Source organism: Lissotriton helveticus, chromosome 8 (assembly GCF_964261635.1).
Source record: "Lissotriton helveticus chromosome 8, aLisHel1.1, whole genome shotgun sequence".
Taxonomy (NCBI): domain Eukaryota; kingdom Metazoa; phylum Chordata; class Amphibia; order Caudata; family Salamandridae; genus Lissotriton; species Lissotriton helveticus.
The window spans coordinates 1,218,719,390-1,218,744,062 of record NC_136069.1 but is presented as its reverse complement, the minus strand read 5'-3'; the positions used below and the strand labels follow the sequence as shown (position 1 = coordinate 1,218,744,062).

The 24,673-nt window shown below is 48.4% G+C and overlaps 1 protein-coding gene across 14 annotated transcripts in view; it reads right to left on the bottom strand.

Moving 5' to 3' along the window:
• LOC144773261 (uncharacterized) overlaps positions 1-24,673 on the bottom strand; it is a 7,170,044-nt gene that overhangs the window by 6,769,773 nt on the left and 375,598 nt on the right. For all 14 annotated transcript variants that reach the window (XM_078658159.1, XM_078658161.1, XM_078658167.1 and 11 more), the window contains exon 4: positions 5,149-5,238. In XM_078658159.1, coding sequence (XP_078514285.1) covers positions 5,149-5,238 — 90 coding nt within the window. The remainder of the gene's footprint in view (positions 1-5,148; positions 5,239-24,673) is intronic.

Below are 24,673 nucleotides of genomic sequence, written 5' to 3'. Positions count from 1 at the left end.
GACCCTTTAATAGCCCCCTCATCAATCCTAGGGGGTCAGGAGGGGTCTACCTTGCCCCCTTTCATTAATTTCCCCCTTCGTTTTTCTTCACCTCTTGTCTCTCGATCCTACCGAGAGACAAGATGGCGGCCGCTCCGGACTGTTTAGAATGTTGACAGACACCGGAGAGCCAATCAGCTTCGCTTTGCGAAGTTCCGTTACGCGTCAGGTACGCGAACCGGGGCGCTAACCGGAGCGCTGTTACAGATATATATATTTTTTTGAACGTTAATTTATCAAAATCCGCTGGAGCACATATATTGAGACCTAGCAAAGGCACATCGGGCAAACAATATCTACAATTTTGCCAAGTTTCGTGGAAATCCATTCAGCCGTTCGAGCTAAAAGTGAGTCCAACCGCCCTATGGAAAATTGCATGGGAAAAACGCGTTTTGGGACCCCCCTTTTTTCTCGGCCCCCCCTTGACGAAACCCCCTCAAATTTTCAGGGGCTGCTCAGAAACAAAATGTTTCATTTTCCTGAAAAATTCAGCCAATTCCGTCCTCAAACGCCAAAGTTATTCGACATAGAATTTTCAAAAAACCCATAGAGAAAAAATCCTAACTATATATACCTACTGGCGACCGCCAGTAGGTAATATATATATATATATATATATATATATAAAAATTGGGAGACAGCATCTCAAGCGGAGGCCCACTGGAGGGTTTCAAAACAAGATGGAACAGGTGAGAATTAAGGTTGGTGCTTGGAAAGCCATCAGAGGTACGCAATTACCCACTGGAGGGATCGTAGGCACTACAACTCCCAGCATGCTGTTGCAATACCCATGTGGAAGCGACATGCAAAATGGGATCAAAAAGGTTGTAATGCGCAGCCGCGCACCAACTGCCTTGCCTGATGATTAAGAGGCATGCTGCCTTGACACGCGTCAGGGCGTCTTTGAATGAACTCTGCGTGAAATGCTGTTTTGTTGCTAATAAAGGTTCTGTGAACTAACCCATGTGGAGTGGCGTCCTCCAAGCACAGGACAACTTTGGAAAGATGTTTCTAACACGGCAGTCCGGGCGTTGGAGGATGCACCGCCCGCGTGAAGAAACGGCTGGGCTGCATGCCAGAAATATGCTGGTATGATGTGCGGCACATGGATTGCTTTTTAATTGGGAGATAGCTTCTCAAGTGGAGGCCCACTGGAGGGTTTCAAAACAAGATAGAACAAGTGAGAATTATGGTTGCTGCTCGGAAAGCCATCAGAGGCACGCATTTACCCACTGGAGGGATCGTAAGCACTACAACTCCCAGCATGCTGTTGCAAAACCCATGTGGGAGCAGCATGCAGAATGGGATCAAAAAGGTTGTAATGCGCAGCCGCGCACCAACTGCTTTGCCCTATGATTAAGAGGCAAGCTGCCTCGAAACTCGCCAGGGGGTCTTTGAATGAACTCTGCCTGAAATGCTGTTTTGTTGCTAAGAAATGTTCTGTGAACTAACCCATGTGGAGTGGTGTCCTCCAAGCACAAGACTATATATATATATATATATATATATATATATATATATATATATATATATATATATATATATATATATATATATATATATATATATATATATGTATATATATATGTGTATATGTGTGTATATATATATATATATATATATATATATATATATATATATATATATATTCACTGAAAAAAACATAGGTTTCAGTCCTTATATAGTTAGGAATTAGTATTAAAAAAACCTTTGAAATTCACTGAAAAAACTAAAATATTTAGGGGTGTTATAGTTAGCTGGACATTTCACTCATACAAAACCATTGAAATTGCTCCTATATAGTTAGTTGTACTAACTATATTTCACGCACCCGCAATCCACTGCTGATGATGTCACATATTACATCATTCATGACATGGTCAGTGACATCACTGATGACATCACTGATGACATCTCAAATGACATCACTGATGACATCACTGTTGACATCATCCATGTGACAATCAAATACACCTCATCACACACTAGTATAATCTTTCATCACTCACTGTAAAATAGAAAGTGCCATATTTGAAACCATTGACACACCAATAGAAATTTCTAAACACCCACTCAGTTATTCATAGAACTATATACACATCTAATCACTTACCTATAGATTCAGTGTTATATGCAGTGAATAATCAACAGAGCACTATCAAATATACTTATACGCCTATTTCAACATTACACACCAGCACACATTGTATTCACTTATAAAGACATCCTTTTGACTTATGCAAACAATTGATTATACTTACATTTACTCACCTACACACTTATACAAACACCACTTCATCTATTTATATAGATAGTAACTCACACTTAGTGTGTTATAAAATCACTATTACAAGTATACAGTTATCCATATAGTGACTCATACAATCACTAAGTCTTAGGCACACTTAATTAGATATAGCTGTCACATACACTGCCTTCTTTTCAAGTTTAATGGAGATGTACCATTGAGAGAAATATTTCATCACCACTACACCCATAAACATATACACTCACTGAAACAACTGTTATAACATGTAGTCTTAACCTCACATACCTACTGAATGAACTATTCACACATTTTTTTGCAATCACACACCCCCCACTAAACCACATAGACATTCATTGACCCATACAAATACTCAGTTTAGAAACTAATAACAAATATAGTCTTTAACATAGCAAATAAGACAAAGCAATAAAGACTTTCACACAGTTTAGTAACTACACATTATATATATAGTGAGACTCCACACATTTATATTTATATATCCACTCATTCTTCAATGCAAAGTAGCGTATTTATAATACATATTTAAAAAACAAAGCAAACCACATTCACTGGATGATGTCATCAGTGATGTCATCAGTGATGTCATTTGAGATGTCATCAGTGATGTTATCAGTGATGTCACTGACCATGCCATGAATGACGTAATATGTCACATCATCAGCAGTGGATTGCGGGTGCGCGAAATATAGTTAGTACAACTAACTATATAGGAGCAATTTCAACTAAATAAGGATTGAAACATATGGTTTTTTCAGTGAATTTGCAAGGTTTTTTAAATGCTAATTCCTAACTATATTAGGCCTGAAACCTATGGTTTTTTCAGTGAATTTCAAAGGTTTTTAAAATGCTAGTTCCTAACTATATAAGGCCTGAAACCTATGGTTTTTTCAGTGGATTTGCAAGGTTTTTTAAATGCTAATTCCTAACTATATAAGGCCTGAAATCTATGGTTTTTTCAGTGAATTTCAAAGGTTTTTAAAATGCTAATTCCTAACTATATAAGGCCTGAAATCTATGGTTTTTTCAGTGAATTTGCAAGGTTTTTAAAATGCTAATTCCTAACTATAACGTATGTGAAACCTACAGCTTTTTCTGTGAATTTCTAAGGTTTTTTAAATGCTAATTCCTAACTATAACGTGTGTGAAAGCTATGTTTTTTTCAGTGAATATAAATATATATATACATTTAATATATATACATAGTCAATTAAGACAACGGCTCTTTTTAGAGCCAACCAACATCTAAACACTCACACTTGTAATTTAACTGTATTTTTTTCTCTTTTATTTTCTGACGTGCGCACACCGTGCGCGCACGTCGTGTTTTTTTTTAAAATAATAAATGTTTTTTTGCCCTTGTCAGTCCTTCAGGGACCCCCTGAGAAAGCCTAGGGGGTCAGGTAGTCTCTACCCTGCCCCATTTTCACGTTATGTACTTTTGTTTTTGCCTCTGTTTTGCTTCAGAAACACAAAATGGCGGCTAAGGGGTGCGAGCACCGTGCGCGCACCTCGCGATTTGTTTTGTAAAAAAAAAGATTTTTGGGGTCTTCAGGGGTACTTCAGGGACCCCCTGAGAAGGCCTAGGGGGTCAGGGAGACTCTACCCTGCCTCCTTCTCAAGTTGTCCACTTTTGTTTTGCACTATTCTCTTAAAATACACAAAATGGCGTCTGAAGGGTGCGAGCACTGTGCGCGCACCCCGCGATTTAAAAAAAAAAAAAAAGATTTTTTGTGGCCTTCAGGAGTCCTTCAGGGACCCCCTGACAAGGCCTAGGGGGTCAGAGAAACTCCACCCTGGGCACTTTTCATGTTTCCCATTTTTTTTTTAAGAAGGCTCCCTTCTGCCTTCAAGACAAGATGGCGGCCAAAACTTCCTGATTTCGACCGATTCGAATGTTGACAGACGTCCAATAGCAAATCAAAATCCACTCGCGCACGAGTGCGCGCACGGTGCGCGCTTATAGATATATAATTTTTTTCAAATACAATTTTCTCAAAAACTACTGGAAGAATTTACACCATTTAAACAAAAGGGCATACTGCGTACCAGTCCCTACCATTTTGCCAAGTTTGGTGTAATTCCGTTCAGCGGATCGGGCTGTAGCCGTGTCTAATCAACCTATGGAAAATAACATGGGGAAAACACGTTTTGGGACCCTCCTTTTTTCTCAGCCCCCACTTGACAAATCCCCCCAAAACTTTCAGGGAAGCAGCAGAGCGGAACGGGCCATCTTCTTTGAGAAATTCGCAAGGATTCATCAACCAGCGCCAAAGTTATTCCCAATAGAATGTTGCGGATTTCCTTTGGAAACTAGGTCCTAACTATATACACCTACTGGCGACCGCCAGTAGATAATATATATATATATATATATATATATATATATATATATATATATATATATATATATATATATATATATATTAACAGATATCCCATGAAAGAGAAGCGCCTTTATAAATTCACTTTCCAGACACAAGCTAGGTAAATCTCATTATATAAATGCTTATCGGACACAAATTAATTAGGTCACTTAATGAAAACTGGTGAGTCTAGCTCCAGCAAACCAAGAAGTCAGTGACCCACAACATGTAAAGGGTCGCAGTCCACTGTGCAAGGAAAATAGCAGACAAAATTCCCCAACCACAGAATTTAGTCCTGACATGTCTGAAAAAAGCAGGTTGAAGTGAAGGAGCCTTATAACTCGACCAAATGATCAAGAAGAAAAGATTATGCATTCTTTGCCATGAATCAGAGATAAGGGCAGGTCATGAAGATATGCCTTTTTAAAGAAGTACGATTTACAATTTTGCACTTACTTGCTCTTTCAAATAACATTTCTCAAAATCCAACTTGATGCTGGTCAAGTATTGTCGATATTCATTGAATTCCTTCAGAGTGCATACAATCTAAACAACAGGAAATTTAATAATGGATTATTTTCATATTAAAGATGTCATCATGCTACAATATCCATCAGTGAAGGTAGGTAGTCTTTGACTTTACTATGTCAAAAATATTTAAATGCTATAGGTGTATGACATTATTTTCCTAGCATAGGTATCATAAATACATTCTTATTCACAAAATACACTGAACATAAGAATATAGTTTCTCACAGTTGTTTTAACAATACATAAAGCAGAAGCAAACATGCTCAATTAAGCTCCAGTTCCACAGCATGGTCTTCGATAATTATTTTCATAGAATGAATGTATTGCACTTGTAAAGAGCGACTGTCACTCCAAATGGAGAATCCTGGCGATTAGCAGAAATAATAGAGTTCTAGAGGTGAACTAAAAGTGTTTGTGGCCTACTGTAAACCGCAGGTCACGTCTGTGAGCAGACATAACAGGGATGTGGAAGTATGCATCTTGCAAGTCCAGTGCTAACATTCAGCCTCCCAGTCCATGGCAGAAAGAACTTGAGCAGGCACGAGTATTTTGAATTTCTCCTTTTTCTGTCAAAAGTGAGAGGGTGCAGGTCTAGGATAGGACGAAGGCCTACATCCTTCTCGGGACCAGAAAATAGAGAGAGTAGAAACCATGACACACTTCTGATGCCAGCAACCTCTCTATGGCTCCCTTGGTTAAAAGAGCCACCACTTCTTGGTGAGTAAGAAGATATGGTCCTCCATTAACATGCCACAAGTGGGTGGCATAGGTGTAGGAGGAGTCCCAAAGGGAAGGGAGGAGCTCCTTCGGACAATCAGTAGAACCCAGCAGTGGAATATTATTGACCTCCAGTGGTGCAGGTGATGGGGTATTCTGCCTCCCACTGGGTGCCCATGATAATCCGAAGGCAAACTAAAGACATTTGGAGGCTGTGGTTGCTGGGTGATGGTGGACTGGCCTGACCTCTGGCTACCTGACCCACAAGGTCTGTGGGTTACCACATCCTTGGCCAAGCAGGGGCAGGGAAGCTTGGGCAGAGTAGTAGTTGACCGGTTGGAGACTTGGTTGGAAGCCCCTTTCATGGCAACAAAAGGAGCAAAAAGTGGACTGGGATTGGTGAGGGCCATGGAAACACCCAAGGAGCTGGCTGTAGATCTGCTGTCCTTTAGGCACTCGAGCGTTGAGTCCGCTTTTTCTCGGAAGAGACGGGAGCCATTAACGGGCATGTCCATGGGTGAGGCCTGGACATCCACTGAAGTGTCAGCGGCTCTCAACCAGGAAAAGCGCCTAAAGGCCACAGACAAAGAAACCACTCTGTCTAATGAGTCAGTCGTATCTAGCCCACAACGTAGGGTGAATTTGACTGCATCGTTCCCGTCAGCAATAACTTGAGATAGCTTCAAGACCATAGGCAGCACCTACACAATCAAGTCCCAGGATGAGTGGGAGTATCGGCCCAAAAGGTACACATGTTCTCCAACTGGAGTGCCTGGCTAGCGGAAGAGAACATCGTCTTTCCTACGGTATCCAACCTCTTGGATTCCCTGTTTGGTGAAGTGATCGGGAATACGCCGGGATTTAGTTTGGCAGTGGAGGCTTGGATCACCAAGCTCTCTGGGGTGGGGCAATGGTGGCAGACAATTGTCCTATTCACAGAAGCCCCTGAGCAGGGATTGGAGAGGCCTTGAGCAGGACATCTGTGAGGACTTCATTAAAAGGAAGAAGTGGTTTGGAAGGTGTAAATCCCAGATAAAGCCCCTCCGTCAAGAAGTTTGTCTTGACAGCCATGGAGGGAAACTGAAAGTTCAGGACCTCAGCCGCCCTTCTTACCCCAATTGGAAATGAGGCTCCCTCCTCCATAGTGAAGGTAGGTGGAGGGAGCCAGCCAGTATCTGGGAAAGTGTCCAGTCTACTGGCATCCACCAAATACTCACAACAGTTGTCCTCATTTGGGTTTGAGGGCTGGTATTCAAAAGGATCCAGTGTTCTCTCCCAATCGTCCGCAAGTCCTAGCCCATAGGAATAGAACTCAGGATCTCGACTGGATGGATTAGACCAATATGCTCCTTGGTGCACTACCTCACCTACCTCACCTAAAGATTTTAAAAAGAAATGTCGATGTCAAGAGAGAAACTGGAGGTCAGAATACAATGCAGCCGAGAGAAGGAAATACAAAGAGCTGATACAGGAGTACAAATTATTAATAGTTCCAGAAAAGACCAGAAATTTTACAGATAAGGTCAGAGCTGCAGCAAAGTTATCAAGAGGGCTGTTTTAAACTGTTCAACAATTATCGGACCCCCCCAATCCACGAACAACTCCTTCATCCCAGTAATTGTGCGAAAGCCTTGCCAAATTGTTTAAGAATAAAGTAAAGATTATTTATCATGATACCCCTCAAACAAGACTGGACTATCGCTCAGTACCACATGTAAACCTGCATGAAGTGGAATATCCTCAGTTTGAGGAATTCTCAGCGATCTCCAAAGACAACCTAGGTAGTATTCTAGGTCATACAAAGTCAGGCACCCCCACATACTCTGTCCAGCTAGTATCTTCCGTGAATTAGGTGACCATTTTGAACCATATATTTTTTCTGATAATCAATTTTATTGAATGTTGTTGTCAGGAAAAATACAGCACTGTTTAATTATTCCCAAGCATGATACATTAACTTTGCAGTCACATTTAATTGTATACGATACCACACTGAGGCTTTGGCCAATCCAAATGATCACACACAATGGCAACTTCCCACTACATGACCTAACCATCTGCCCCACACCCGACCATGTTTGGTTCGACATCCCCTGGCTTCGTACAATGGCCTTTCTTGTGCCGCACACCAGTCTATGCCTTTGCGCCATTTAACTTCACTGGGTGGGGTGGAGTTTTTCCATGCAGCCTCAATGTCTCATTTGGCCGCCATGTTGGCAGTACCCAGAAAGAGCTTAGCCGTCAAGGCCTCCCAGGGGCAAATTGAAGGGGCTGTGTGGTACCTCCCAGCCCAGAACGTCAGTCAGTTCAGATACCAGTGTAAGGTGGGGACATACTCGTACCATGTGATAAAAGTCTGCCGGTTGTGACCCACAGCACATGCAAGATGAGGTGGCCAGCAGCCTCGCCCGGTTGAGGCGGCTTGGGGTGAGATACACAAAATGGAGATGGTACAGTTGGACCATATGGAGCCTGGCTGAAATGGTAATGGTTTTAGGAGCCATCAGGGCATCTAGCCAGTCTTCATCCTCCAACGGCCCCAACCAGTCCACCCATCGGTGTCTAAGAGAGTCAAGTGTGATTGGGCTGTTGTTGATCAGTGAACGGAAGATCCTAGATATCCCACCCTTCCCCAGATTACCCATCATGATTTGGGCCTCTAGAGGCCTGAATTCTGGAAGTGAAGTGTCTGCGAGCACATGCGCGGTGAGAGCATGGCAAAGCTGTAGGTACATGTAAAATTGTGACGGGTGAAAGGAGTAGATAATCTGGAAGTTTTGGAAAGAACGTAAGTGGTCCCCCTTCCATAAGGCTCCCAGTTGTGATATACCGATTAGGTCCCACTTTCTGAAGCCTAATAATGTCCTCTCTTCCCTAAGCCTGGCACTGTGCCACAGGTGTGTCTACTGCGTGAGTTTGGTGTCCCAGTGTATATGGCGCACGGTGAAACACCAGATAAGCAGGACGGCCTGAGTCACAGGTCTGGGAGCAGCGCAACCCAAGTACGTAAATGACTGATGTGGCATGGGGACGGTTGACTGCCAGTCAATGCTCTCCTTGATATGTGAAGGGGCACTAAAGTTGATTTAACGGGGTTCAGATGCAGACCTGACACCTGTTAAAAGGTGCAGAGAATTTGGTCCATCTAGGTCCTGACCATGCCCGGTCAGCTAAGAAGAGCGGGACATCGTCCAGGTAAACAGCGATCTGGGACTTGTGCGAACCCTTCCATCTCCATCTCTGGATATGTTCAGCTGTCCGAATGAGGCATGCTAGTGTCTCCATTGCCAGGGCAAAGAGGAGGGGTGATAGGGAGCATCCTTGCCTCATCCCTCTTTTGATCGGAAACATCCCAGAGAGGGCTCCGTTGATGAGCACCTGTGCCACGGGTCTGGAATAAAGGGCTTGCACCAAGTGACGGAAGTGTTGGCCCAGACCTGCTGCGCTTAGCACGCCCTTCCAGTATCGCAAAGCTTTTTCGAAGTCGATCAGCAGGAGCGCTAAGTAAGGGGAGAGTAGATGGCGGTGCGCCAAGGCCAGGTGGAGACGTTGAAGGCAATGTCTCGTACTGCGCAAAGGCATAAAGCCCCATTGATCTGGGTGAACAAGTTTGCTGAATACTAGTCTTAGTCGTTGGGCTAGGACCTTAACATATATTTTAACTTCTGTATTTATTAAAGAAATTGGGCAATAGTCCGAACAGGAGGGTGAAGGGGGCTGTGTTTTGGAGATGACGACCATGATTGCTACATCCGTTTTGGATGGGAATGCTCCTGTCTCTGCTACTTCGGCATAGAGGTCATGGAGGTGGGTATTAGTATGTCTCAGTATGAGAAGTAATACTCTTGTGTGAAGCCATCTGGCTCTGGCGTCTTTCTGGCAGCAACCAAGGCGATGGGCGCTCCTATTTCCTCCAGTGTGATCGGGAGGTCTAAATTGGCTGCTTCTGATTCGAGTGGTAGAGGGAGTTGGATCGCCCCTAACCCGGACAACGTAGGAGCTGGGGTTTCAGACCAGGCTGCTGAATAAAGCCGGGAATACCAGTCGGCAAAGGCTTGGGTGATGGAGGTTGGCGTACGATGAGTGACGCCAAGTAGATCTTGGATCTCGGGGACTATACGGTTCGCCAAGGATTTCGATGTCAGCCTGTGGAGTATCTTCCCATTTTTGTCACGCCAACCATATACGCGGGCAACTGAGGACCTATGAAGCAATTTTGCTGAGTCCAGCGATAGTTGTTTGAGTTTGTCTCTCAATAGGGCAAGCTGTCTCTTCTCCCTTTCGTCCGCGATTTTGGGTGAGGCCCGCTCCAAGCGTGTCGCTTGGGTTCCAGGAGGGTGAGTTGTCTATCCTGCGCCAATCGCTTGGCCTTAAACTGCCCCCTGGCGAAACCACAGATGGTGGCCTTGCCAGATACCCAGACAGTGCCCGGCGAAGGTACTGACTTTTCGTTAGTGAGGAAGTGTTGTTGGAGTTCATCTCTGATCACCTTCCGGAACTTGCTATCTTGGAGGAACCAGGCAAACCCAAAGGGGATGATGGACAGAGTGATGAACAATGCAAGCACTCACCCCCAGTCAAATGATCTGGGTTTAATCCATCATCATTCTTTAGCTCCTTCTGCCACCCCAGTTCAGACATGGCCATATGCAAATCAGTCTGACCCTGTGACTCATGGGAACAGTCCAGCTCGACCTGACAAGCCATGTCTTCCCTGGACCAGAAACAAGCATCCTGGGACCGGTTTCAAACTGGAATGACATGGTGAGCAAGAAAAGGATGGATTTAGGCCCAGATCTCTGTACTGGGGTGAATGTATGACATTGTTCTGCATTCTGTCCATCAACGTTGTTTTTGAATTTGTCTTGGAACCAGGCGTTCAGCCTCCAGGTGGGGCGTAGTGTGCCCACAGGGTCTCCTAGTCTGAGGAGAAGCAGTGAGTGATCTGAGATGCCCCGGGGGAGGATGCTAATGTCAGAGACATTTTGGCATTCAGGGGTGGGCATGAAGACCAGGTCAATACGTGCGGGTCTGGGGTTCCATGTCCTCCAGACGTCGCATATGCCCAGGTTTGCAACTCATTCTGTCAGTCTCTTTGCACATAGGGTCCTATTTGAGGAGGGTGTGCCTGTGGTGTCTAAGTCTGGCTGCTTAACCACGTTGAAGTCACCCCAGATCACCATCAATCCCAGGGGTAGGGAAGATATCTTGTCGCTAATGGCCTTCAAGGTGGTTGTCAGGGTAGCCAATGGCACGTAGAGTGATGCTAGGTTCATGACTACTCCGCTCAGTGTCCCGGTCAGGGCCACAAAGCGGCCGTGAGGGTCTCTGGTTACGTTAGCAGCTACGAAGGGGAGGGTGCATCTAAGAAGGATTGCTACCCCACGCAAGCCCTGTTCAAAACCTGAGTGCCAGGCTCTGTTGAAATCATGCCTCGAAAGAAAGGACAGTGCTTACCCATAATGTATGTCTCTTGGAGCGGAAGGGCATCGGGAGCGTGTTGATAGGCATATCTCAGGACCGCTGTGCGCTTCACCCTGTGCAGAAGGCCATCGACGTTCCAAGACAGGATTCGGAGGGGCTCCCCTTATATGGTGTGTGTGTCATGTTCAGCGTATGGAGACTCAGGAGGGTACATGATGCTGCTGGCCTGGAGGGTGAGGCTGGTCAGTTGGTAGGAGTGTGCAGAGGCCTGGTCGTCTGACGCGAGTGCCATGTATGCGCTTGTTCGGAGTGAGAGATTGAGTGCTGTGGTTGTTTAACGAAGGAGAAACAGAACTTGGGACAATGTCCAGAATATCCCCCCACCCAATATTTCTGGAAAGGAAGCATTTGTCAACCTGGTAACCGTGATTTTAACAGAACTAATCTATAGAACTTGGGTATGGAACCTGCGTGGTGGGCCGCTCCACATATCAGGATATGTTCATCTCATCAACTGAATCCAGCTGGATACATCGGCTCAATTAGAAAGTTTGACCGGGTTCCCAGGTAAGTTCATCTCTAGGCGAATCAGCTTGGATTCTTGTCTGCTTGTCTTCAGATTGTCGGGCTTCTGGACAGATCAATATCTGTGGAGCCAGAGCCTGGAAGCGTGGGGAAACTTCCCTCTGCAGTTGGTCTCTCAGCGGATCGGCCTCATTGTGGGATGATAGGGGCTGGTGGTCCATGCAGTTTCCCCGGGTTATGGCTGTCAGCAGCGGGTGAAGCAAATGGACTCCCCTTGGGCACCACGACCCCTTGCATGAGCGGGTGCGCCGCCTCCAGGATCCAGGGCTCGCAGGTGGTGCATCGCTGGATCGGGGAACTGGAAGGGAGGCCGCCACTCGGGACCCAAGGGGGCGCTCCTCAGTCAGCCAGGTCCAGGTGATTCAAGGAAGAAGGTTTTTGCCCTGGAAAATGGCACGAAGACGAGCAGGGAAAAGAAGTCTATATTGGAGATTTCTGTTTGGCCTCTGTGCAGGATCGACGCTGGGACTGTACTTCTCAAGTGTAGTCTGAGAAAATCATTATATTATGTCCTTGGTAGGTCTGGCTTGCCTGAGACCGGGCCACTTGAAGGATTGCGTCCCTATCCTTAAAATTGAGAATCCTAGTACTGATTGGCTGATGAGGGGCAATCAACAGCGGTTTGGGTGACAGTGACCGATGGGCCCCCTCCACCGCAAACTATGCCAACAATGCACCCTCTGGTATCCAAGACCTGGTCCAGTTCTCGATAATAGTCACTGTCTGACCCTGTTCCGCCCCTTAGGGAAAGCCCACTAATTGGAGGTTGTTGCACATCGATCGGTTTGCTGCGCCTTCAGTCCTCTTATGCAGCTCCTTCGTGTGGGATCAAAGGTGCTTGACTTCTTTTAACTGGTGTACATCGTCTTCAACTGTTGGGAGGCGGGATTTAGCTTCTGATATGTGGATCGTGGAATTGTGGAGGTCTTGCCGTATGAGGGCCATGTCGACCCGTACCTTGCCTATTTTGTTTTCAACAGAAGCCTACGATGAGCTTATGGCCTGGAGAATTGCGTTAATGTCTCCTTCTGGGAGGAGATTTTTATCGCTGAATGCATCGGTGGGTCCAGGTCCATTTGTAGTGTATTGGTCTATTCTGGTTTGTGTCATGGATGGATTTGCTCCTCTGCTTTCCCCATAACGAATGGAAGTTAGTATCAATAAGTCTACCAGGCCATACTAGGACCACCGGGCCAGCCGCCATTCAGGAATCTAGAACCGATCTCGGGCGTATCCCCTGTCTGTCGTGGGGAAGGGTATCTGGATCTCTTCAATGGGGGTGTGGCCGATTGTACCCTCTGCACCTTCGGGCGAGTGTACGCCCCCTTGATCAACTTTCGGGGTGGCAGACAGGGCCTTCTGAGGGCCCGGGACTCTCAGCCTAGGAGCATGATCTCTGGAGCGGAGGGGGCTCCTAGTGAGCAACCCCCATGTATCTTCCTTTTCGTAGAAGTCTTTCAGAGGGCGCTGGGGGAGGTAATCGTACTACTATTTCTTCTCCGATCTGCCCCTCCACCCGAGATCAACTCACAATGATGCGGAGTATCTATTTGTCTTGTGTTGCGGATGAGCCAATAATCTGCTACTCCTGGCTTCTCTCTGGGGGGGCTGGCAATGTCATCTTCCCCCTGGTTGAGTCCAGGACACTGAGTCTGGTGCTCACTCCTCATTTCCTCGAGCATTGGACTGACCCTGCCAGGGGGAGACTCCTATCTCTTTTGTTGCTGATGCGGTGCCAACTGCCTCTTTGTAAAATGCCAAGACCCCACAACGTGGTGCCTTAAGGACTCTTCCTCGATAGGCCCTTTGCCCTCCGCCAGTTCTGGGTCCCACTCTGCGTGTCTAAGTGAGGTGCATCAGGGTCACCCTCCATTGCAGGCCTCTCCCTGAGATTGCCCCTCAGGGCCACGCCACGCCTGCCTCCACGTCTTTGCTGGGCTGAGTACTCTCTGGTGGGGGCCCTCTGTGTCCTGCTTCTGTCACTCAGGGTCGCGAGGCAGGCTCCGTCGCTTTGCTGACATGCCCCCTCACGCTCCTTGTTCCCCCCTCAACGCGTTTTCTGTGTCGGGTGGGGGAGGAGGTCTGCTGCGAAGCTCCCGCACCCGGCCTAAGGTCGGCCGTGAAGGTGGCAGATGCGCTGGGGCTCACCCAAAGGTCTGGAGTCTTTACTTTGGGGCAGAGCATTCAGTGGCCCTCACAGAGGCCCAGCACCTCGCTGCTCCCGGGGCGTGCGCTCACCATTGGAGGTTACTCCTGCGGGTGTGGCTCCTGGGGCTCCGCTGACGTCTTGCTGCTTCTGCCTGTCCCAATCCCCCTGGGGGGCCCTCTGCACCCAGCTGCTATAACTCAGAGTTGCGAGGCAGGCTCCGTCACTTTGCTGGTATGCCCCCGCAAGTTCCTAGCCTTCTGCACCCTCGAGGGGCTTTCGGTGTCGGGTGGGGAAGGAGATACACTGCAGGCCTCCTGACCCCGGTCTGGTGGCAGTCGTAAAGGTGGCAGATGTACTGGGCCTCACCTGAACGCATGTTTTCTTTACTTCATGGAGGGAGCGTTCAGCGACCCTCGCACGGGCCTAGTGCCACGCCGCTCCCACCTCTCTTAGCCAGCCCTAGGTTGCATACACACAGTCGGAGTATGCTAGTGTGGGCGCAGCTCCTGGGGCTCTGCTGCCGTCTCGCCGCTTCGCCTTTACTGGTCTCCCCGGGAGGGACACTGGGCACCTCGCCGTAGTCACTCAGGGTTGCCAAAGGGCTCTAATTTATTTCAGCTTGCCACTACGTGGACCAAGATCTCAGGTTCGCCATTTTGTTTTGGTCCATCACGCAGAGCCAGTCTGCCCTGGAGATCAATCAATCAATCAATTCATTTGTAAAGCGCGCTACCTACCCGTGAGGGTCTCAAGGCGCTGGGCGGGGGGGAGGGGGGCTGCTACTGATCGAAAAGCCAGGTCTTGAGAAGTCTTCTGAAGGCCAGCAGGTCCTGGGTCTGTCGTAGGCTTGTAGGGAGGGTGTTCCAGGTCTTGGCAGCGAGGTAGGAGAAGGATCTGCCACCGGCGGTGGTTTTCCAGATGCGAGGGACTGTGGCGAGGGTGAGGCTGATCGAGCGGAGGCTGCGGGTGGAGGTGTAGAAGCTGAGTCGGTCGTTGAGGTATGCTGGTCCGGCGTTGTGTAGAGCTTTGTGTGCGTGGATGAGGAGTTTGAAGGTGATCCTGTTGTTGACGGGAAGCCAGTGCAGGCCTCTCAGGTGTGGCGTGATGTGGCCGTGTCTTGGGATATCGAGGATCAGTCGTGCCTAGGCGTTCTGGATGCGTTGCAGCCGTCTCAGGAGCTTGGTTGTTGTTCCTGCGTAGAGGGCATTCCCCTAATCCAGTCTGCTGCTGACGAAGGCCTGGGTGACTGTTTTTCTCGTGTCAGAGGGGATCCATTTGAAGATCCTGCGGAGCATTCGGAGGGTGTTGAAGCAGGAACCGGAGACGGCGTTCACCTGCTTGGTCATAGAGAGGGAGGAGTCGAGGATGACCCCCAGGTTGCGTGCGTGGTCGATGGGTTCTGGGGCTGTTCCTAGCGATGTTGGCCACCAGGAGTCGTCCCAGGCTGATGAGGTGGGGCCGAGGGTGAGGACCTCTGTTTTGTCAGAATTCAGCTTCAGCCTGCTGTCCTTCATCCATTCGGTGATGGCCTTCATTCCTTTGTGGAGGTTGGTTTTGGCGGTGTGGGGGTCTTTGGTGAGGGATATGATCAGCTGGGTGTCGTCCGCGTAGGAGATGATGTTGAGGCTATGTTGTCGGGCGACGTGGGTAAGTGGTGCCATGTAGATATTGAACAGCGTCGGGCTGAGGGATGATCCCTGTGGGACGCTGCAGATGATCTCAGTGGTCTTGGAGTAGAAGGGTGGGAGGCGGACGCTCTGGGTTCTGCCGGAGAGGAAGGATGTGGTCCAGGCCTGGGCCTTCTCTTGGATTCCGGCGTCATGGAGACGTGCAGTTAGGGAGCGGTAGCAGACCGTGTCGAAGGCTGCTGATAGGACCAGAAGGATGAGGGCGGCTGTTTCTTCTTTGTCCATGAGGATACTGATGTCGTCGGTGGCGGCGATGAGGGCGGTCTCCGTGCTGTGGTTGCTGCGGAAGCCGGACTGGGATGGGTCCAGGATGTTGTTGTCTTCGAGGTAGCGGGTCAGCTGTCTGTTGACGATCTTCTCCGTGACTTTCGCCGGGAAGGGGAGCAGGGAGATGGGCCGGAAGTTCTTGAGGTCGTTGGGGTCCGCCTTGAGTTTCTTCAGTAGGGCATTGATCTCAGCGTGCTTCCAGCTCTCTGGGAAGGTTGCTGTCTCGGAAGAGATGTTGATTGTTTTCTGGAGATGGGGTGCGATGGCTGTGCTGGCTTTGTTGAAAACGTGGTGAGGGCATGGGTCAAATGGGGATCCAGAGTGGATGGAGTTCATGGTCCTGATGGTGTCTTCGTCGCTGACGTTGGACCAGGCGGTCAGGCGATTGGTACGGGTGTTGGTCGTAGGGGGGGTGGTCTCGGTTGTGGATGTGGGGGTAGCGGTGTCGAAGCTGTCATGGATGTCGAAGATCTTACAGTGAAAGAAGGTGGCCAGTGAGTCACACAGGTCTTGTGATGGTGGAATGTCGTTGGTGCTGGAGCTCGGGTTGGAGAGTTCTTTCACGATGTTGAGGAGCTCTTTGCTGTTGTGTGCATTGCTGTCTAGGCGGTCCTTAAAGGCTGTCCTCTTGGCGCTCCTGATGAGTTGGTGGTGTCTGCGGTTGGCGCTCTTGTGGGCGGTGTAGCTGTCTGGTGTTCGGTCGCGGAGCCAGCTCTTCCCCAGCTTCTGACAGGTGCCCTTGGAGGTCCAGAGGTCTTCGGTGAACCATGCGGCTTTCTTGTTGGTGTGATTGGTGGCGGAGGTCTTCAGTGGAGCGAGGGTGTCGGCGCAGTCGTTGACCCACTGTTTGAGGTTGATGGCGGCGGAGTCGGGGTCGGTGGGGTCGGCGGGGTCGGCAGGTGGTCCCAGGGCGAGGATGGTGGTCTGTTGGTCTCCGGTGACCTTGCCCCAGCAGCGGCGTGGCCTAAGTTGGGTGCGGTGGTGTGTGGTGGGTTTCCTGAAGGTGAAGTGGAGGCATCTGTGGTCTGTCCAGTGGTGTTCGTGGTGTGGTTGAAGGAGACGTGGGAACTTGCGGAGATGGTGTCCAGTGTGTGTCCAGTGGCGTGGGTGGGTGTCGTCACGAGTTGTTTGAGTCCGAGGTTGGGGAGGTTGTCGATCAGGGCGGTGGAGATGGCGTTGTTGTTGTTCTCGAGGTGGAAGTTCAGGTCCCCGAGGAGGATGTAATCCGTGGAGGCGAGGGCGTGCGTGCTGATGAGGTCGGCGATGGAGTCGCTGAATTGTGGTCGGGGGGGTCAGTGTGGATCTGGAAGTGCATGTGCTCGGCGGTGGTGAGGGTGTCGTTGGTGTTGGTAGTGACTCTGAGAGTGTTCTTGTGGATGATGGCGATTGCTCCTCCCACTCCGTTGGCGCGGTCTCTGCGGGAGATCTTACAGCCTTCTGGGATGGCGATGGCGATGTCTGGTGTTGAGGTGGTGTTCAGCCAGGTCTCCGCCAGGAAGGCGACGTCGGGGGTGGTTGAGTCTAGAAGGTCCCAGAGTTCGATGACGTTCCCCAGGACCTGGACGGCGAGCCAATCCGCTGTTACAGCTGGTGGACTGGCATCGGCGGTGTGGATTGTGTGGGATTATGTGCCTATGGGCCTGTGGAATCAGGGCAGATGTTGGAGGTGTCTGGAGCTCTCTTAGAGAGCGACCGCCATCTTGACTCTCAAAGCCACGCCTACCTCGAACCATATCTTATACAGTTATTTAATACAGTTTTAGTATCTGGGAGTGTTTCCCACCGACTGGAAGAAAACTTCCATTCGGCCTCTTCTGAAAAAGCCTACACTCAATCCCCTGGAGGAAAATAATCATTAACCCATTGCCAGACTGCCTTGCCTATCCGAAATGTTAGACCGACACGTGAACACAGCTCTTACCATCTATCTGGAGAAGAACCACATTCTTAACTCATGCCCATTTTGCTTTAGGAAAGCACACAGTACAGAGACCGCGCTGGTCACGGTCTCAGAAGAAGTCAAGGAAGTCCTGGACCATGTAGGAAAGGCAGCAGTGGTCTTGTTAGACCTATCTATAGCCTTCGGCACAGTACGCTACGAGGACCTAAAGCAAACACTGCGTGACATAGGAACCCACGCCGGGCTCTCAGCGTATTATCCTCATTCCTAGGCAACAGAGAACAAATCAATAGCAAGGAGACGCATGTCTCAGAACCTTTCATTCTACCATGCGGGGTCCCACATGGGTCATCTCTGAGTCCGACTCTTTTTAATTTTTATATGACTCCACTGATGAAACTAATTAAATCTTTTGGCTTTTCCACAATATCCTAGGCAGATGAAACTCAAATCGGATGCCTGTGTAGGAGAACAGGGAAGAAGTCTCTGCTAGATTCAATGCATGCATGCCGGCAACAACGAACTGGATGAGCGCTCAAGCCCTGAAAGTGAATTCCGATAAAAATGAGATCTGTATACTTCGGTGTGACCCCTCCTTTTCTAAGTCATTCTGGTGGCACTAATCTTTATGGACCCTTGCCATGACCAGTCTCAAACGTTAGGAACCTAGGTGCCTACTTCGATGCCAATCTTATGCCCAGAATAGCCATCTTGCGTCATCTTGCTTCGTGAATGTGAAAATTCTCAGGAAAGTCCTCCCCTTCCTACCATCTGAGCTCCAAAAATCGGTGGTTGTTGCACTGGTCCAATCAAGGTGAGCTAAGTCACTAGTTAGCTCACTGTGTCATCATCGGCGCTTTCTTGATACAAAAGGAAAACATAACCAAACTCCCAAATGTGTGTCACTTAAAGAAAAAGGTGTATCAAAGGAAGAAAAATTAACCCCAAGATTGAAACCTACACATCCCAATTATACAAAGGAGGCTCATAGAGCGCTCCTATAAAGCTAAGATTGAGTTATGGCAACACATTGCTCTTGTGTTTAATTTTTAGTGTCCGTACTTGTTTAAAACCACCATATCATGTATAGACCATTTTAACTTGAATGGCAGACATATTTCATTGCCAATGACTTTGTGCCAATTTCATCAGGGCATGGGGACCCTAAATCCACCTCCAGAATGCACCGGACCTGCAATACTGCATTACTGGGTACACCCAAGCCCATTTCAACCTCACACAGCTGTGGAAATAGATGTTGCAGCGCTGGTCCCTCTGCAGGTAGCCTTATATAAACCTTACAACCGGTCAGAGATGGCATAGATACGGTTGAAACCCTGCAGTGGGCATGGGATGAATTAAGGAAAAGAGCTAACCTTACAATCCTTTATGCCCCGTCAACTCCTATAGCACACAATCCCATGCTACCTACTAAGGGGGAGGGCACAGGTAGAGCAATAGCACAGAAGATGGGCCTTCGTACATTTGCAGACCTCTATCCAGAGGAGACATTTAGGTCCCCACCTGAACCCATAGAGGAGGGCGCAGTACCCTTTTCCGAACTCTTTTTATATTATAAACATCAGGACTACATGCAGGTCCCTCCACAACACAATCCCAAGCCACAATCCCAAGCCCCCAGCCCATCATGCCCGCATGTGAGAACGTGCTCAAGTCAGACTCTCTGCGCAGACTAATTACTCGCATTCACAACCAAATGCAAAACTCAGCTCACCTGATGTGACCTTGGGCACTGTAGGAGAGTGGGGTCTGCAATCCTATGGTCACCCCAGATTTTTGCTTTTTGCTTCACTGGTTTACGACTTTCCCTGGCTGTGGGCCTGCTAATCAGACCCACAGCCTAGCTGTTCTCTCTCTAAATTGACAACCATGTACTTTAGGTGCATTTACCAATTGGTACTGGGCCACCTAATCAGTCCCTGTACACCATAGGTACCCAGGGCATAGGTGTACCCAGGGCCTACCAGGGGCTGAAGCATGTATTATGCCACCCCTGGCTGGCCATCTAAACAGACACAACTGGCTGCACGACAGCTGGGGCAAGGCGGTGTAATCACCCTTGGCTGTACATATAGTATACCTATATCTAACTCTAAAATGGACACTATACTCCTATCAGTCACTCCTATGGCAGGTCTTATCAATCCTGAAGGCAGAGTGCTTGGAATTATGTGAGATGGTGCTCTGGCATGAGCTGAGCCCGTCTGCAGCTTGCGGAACCAAGTCCTAATAGCTGTTCCATGATAACGCTATACCATATACTCTTAAGTGCATTATAATCCTCGCAGTTGAATGCTAACTTTGGTATATCATTATCAAAACATGTCGAGTAAGGTGTCATACGAATTGGAATACTACCCCCTCGCCAATTCTGGCGACGGGGGTAGCATTCCACCCTTCTAGAGGGACACGACATGTATGTAACTGTGAACCCCGGTTAAAGTTAACTCGAGCCTTAGCATAACAAAATGGATGCTGCCACCACAGACACAAGTCTGACCTCCTGCTGCTGGCAGTCCTTCCAGCGAGAGAGGCTTGGACAAAGGGTTTCATGCCTTGGGAGGTGCTAGCACCACCCCAGACAGGAATTTGTGTATTGGGTAGGACAGGCCTGAAAGGAATGAGACATGCCCGGGGCACACAAGGTGTCCTGTGCATACACCAGTTCAAACCAGTTGCTGGGGCATCCGTGCCCCAACTCTGGTGCGAAACCGGACAAAGGATAGGGGGTGTAACCACCCCTCTTCCTGGTCTCACCCATGGGAGGGACCTAGTCGCTAGTGCAGCCCCCTTTAGGAGAATAAAGGTAGGAGCTGGTCCCATTCCAAATTAGATTATTCTGAACAACTTTACAAGAAGAAACTCTGGACTTCGACGTTCTGCTCCACAGAAGACTGAAGAATCTCCCTTGTGGGCAAGGAGTGTCCACCCTGCAACTGCAGGCACCATCAAGCGTCCTGCGGCTTCACTTTGTCGTCTTCCCTCGAGGATCCAGACTTCAGAGCCCGACGAGACCCGGATTCCCAGACCTCTCCGACCTCAACTCACATCTGCAGCACAGCTGAGATCCGTTGGGGCGACGAGACACGTGGGACCGGCCATCTTGAAAGAAACTGCACTTCGCTTTCAGCACGACACCCGAGGTAAACTCGACCAAGTGCTTTGGGGATTGAGAAGACCCAGCACCGAGCAGCTCCTGGACCGAAGATCAGCCCTCCAGCATCCACGAGATCTGCGTGGGGCCCTTCTGCCTGTTTGCTACTCGACGCGTTGTCTGGCCACTTGCCGGCTGGCTAGTGACCTCCTAGACGACTGACCTTGAAAACTACACTGCTGGTCTGGTTGCTCCAGACTGGCCCTTGCTCCCTTCCAAAAGAGGAGCACCCCGGACCCTCCTGGTCCACTCCAGACGCCGTTTCCACTCACCGCGTGGGTTGCCTTTGCCAAGGCCTGTTGACTCCAAATCTGGATCCGACACCGCCGACAGCGATAGCCTGCGTGGGACAGCTCGTGCCTCCATCCTGGTCGTCGAAGACACCGCCTGGTCCACGTGGCTGCAGAGACAAGCGTCCACTATTCACCTGATCGCGACGACAGCATCTGGTTCCCTCCTGGTTCCCTCCTGGTCCCACTCCAGTCACTGGCTAGTGACTTTGAACACTGTCCCCTCTGCTTTCAGGTCCTCTTCTTCCTCGATCCACCCGTGGATCGCACCGGACATCTTCCTCCTGGTCGCCTGCAGCATCTTTCCTTCCAGGCTCCATAGACTTCAACGCAGAAACCCGAAACGACTTCGCACCTATGCACCCGCAGCCCGTGGGTGAGGTAACGAGAGCATTTCGGTGCTCAAGGGTAGATTAACTCTCCTAGTGTCCAGATTCACAGTCGTTTTAGTCCTAACCAGTCAGACTTGTCCGTACTCACCTTTTTCTTGAACTGTACTGTCCATTGACTTTGTTCCGCATCTCGCGTGTGAGTTCACACTCTTCACACGTGTCCCGTGGGCCTCCTATTACTTACCTGAGGTTAGGATAGCGTAGTCCCAGCGAACCTACAGCCTCTGGACAGATCCATTCCTTCAATCGATTTCCTTATACCATTTACTTAGTATATGGTTTGTCGTGCCCCTAGGGCACCATTGTAATTTTGTGCAACTTGTCGTATTTTTCCTAAGAGATTGTCATGTGCTTAGCCCTCTGACCTCATAAAGAGTTCAGAGGTGTTTGTTATTAATAAATATAGTGTTTATTTTCATAACAACCTGTGTGGTGTCCTTTCATCTGGTATTCAAGGGGTTATATGTGGTAAAACAGCTGGCTTCACATGCCAAAAGAGTTTAGCCTAAGACTGCTTCGTCCATGCTACCACTAGGATAGCTGGTCTATAAGGTTGACTTACAACCAATCACCATAAGGGTTGTTTGGACTGATACAAGGTGGTCACTAGAACTAGTGAACATCATATATCAGGCCAACTTCTCACATTGGTGTGCAGCGGTTGGGATTTGAGCTTGCTGTTGTTTTTACCAAATATAATCTTGAAATATCATTTGAAAGATCACATAAGGTACCATAGGTACATATAACAAGCTTAGAACTACTCTGAGTTCTACTGAACCAGCTGTTGTAGTAGAAAGGGCCTAGCACACCCTGACTACAACTCTTAGCAAGGGATCAGTAGGAAAACCCATAGTGTAGGTAGGTGCATCACTTACACCTCACTAGAAAGCATGTCTACCCATGGAGAGACTTCAGAGACTCCCCTAGTGGTTAGTGACCCTCCACATGTCCTTTCCAGATATGCAGCACTCAGTTTCCAGGAGATGAGACAATTGTGTACCTCCAGGAAATTGAAACAGGGTTCTAACCCTACCACTCCTTTTCTGTTAGGTCTCTTAGAGACATATGATGCTAGAAGGGCTTCTAACACAGGCCCCTTCTAATCCAGATGGGAGCATGCCCCCCTTAGAAGGTGATCCAGAGGATCCAGACTCTAACCTACCAGAGACAGAGAATGTCAATGGGAGGCAAGAGGAAGACTTATCTGAGGATGAGGCAGACAAAGGCCAACCTTTAGTCAGCAGACTTACTAGGACCAACTTAGACCTACAGAGGGAAGGAACTGGGGGACCCCCAGTGCCATCCACTAGCAGGCCTAACTTTGGGGTTAGAAGAGATAGATCTCATTCTAGGGACTCAAGTAGATCTGTGCACTCTCGTGCCTCTCATGCATCTGCTCGGAGGAGGATGACACCCCCTCAGAGGAGAGAGCATGAGGCAAAAATGAAGGAGGCTAATCTGAGGATCCAAAGGGAAGAACTTGCCCTTGCCAAAGAGAAGCTTGCTTTTGCTAGAGAGCAACAGTTGAATGGGGTAAACCCCACTGGTGGCAGCAATATCCCTAGGGATAAAGACAGGGGTTTTGATAATAGAAACCTGAGCAAAATAGTGCCCTCCTATAAGACAGGAGATGATATCCACAAATGGATGACTGCTTTGGAGAGGGCCTGCACTGTCCAGTGCATCCCCCAGAGTCAGTGGGCAGCTATATTGTGGCTCTCCTTTGAAGGTAAAGGTAGAGATAAGCTCCTCACTGTTAGAGATGAGGATGCTAATGATTACCAAGTCCTGAAAACTGCACTGATTGATGGGTTTGGCTTAACAACTGAACAGTGCAGGTTAATGTTCAGAAATACTCAGAAAACTCAGGCTCAGGATTGGACTGACTTTGTTGATTGTGCCACTAAGGCTTTGGAGGGCTGGTTACTGGGAAGTAAAGTTACTGATTACACAGGATTGTATAATCTAATTATGAGAGAGCAAATCTTAAATAATTGTCAGAACCAGTTGTTGCATCAGCACCTGATTGACTCAGATCTGACCTCTCCCCGAGAATTGGGAAAGAAGGCAGACAGATGGGTCAGAACCAGGGTTAAGCAGTAAGCATGGGCGTAAAATCCGTTCCGCTCGCGGATTTTGCGGATTTTCGGCAAATTCGCAATCCGCAAACACTCGCGAACTTGCCGAAAATTCGTAAATCCGTGCGAAGCGGATTTTTTGCTTGGTCGCACTTGCCAACTAGAATACTATACAATTTCGCGGGAGTAAACACTTGCGAACATGTAGATGCGGCGGGCAGCGACAATCTCGCAATTGCGAGATTGCAAAATTTGCAATTTCGCACAAGAAATCCACCAGCAGGCAGCATAAACCTTGAAAATTATGATTTTTATCAGAATAACTCCTCAGGTTGACATTTGCCTGCACTTTTTTTTTGCAAGGAGTCCATTTTGGGGTGGGGTGGGAGGAAGGAAGTGCCCCACAGTCTCCAACTTCCTGTTCCTGTCCAGCAGGCTCCTCCCAGTGCTTTCTTCATGTGCTGGTCACTTTGATTTGGATCTTGACCTGGAAGGATTACTTTTTGTGGATGCTGCTGGATGTTTGGATTTTTGCAAAACTGAAAGCACTCAGCAGGTGCAAAAGTTCAATCATATCATTAGTAACCATTCCCTGTAGTGCCTGGAAGGATTACTTTTTGTGGATGCTGCTGGATATTTGGATTTTTGCAAAACTGAAAGCACTCAGCAGGTGCAAAAGTTCAATCTTATCATTAGTAACCATTCCCTGTAGTGCTTCCTGAGGGGCCCCTTCAGAGTTCAGTTGCCTACTTGCAACTATTCTATGACCCTGCTCTGACCCT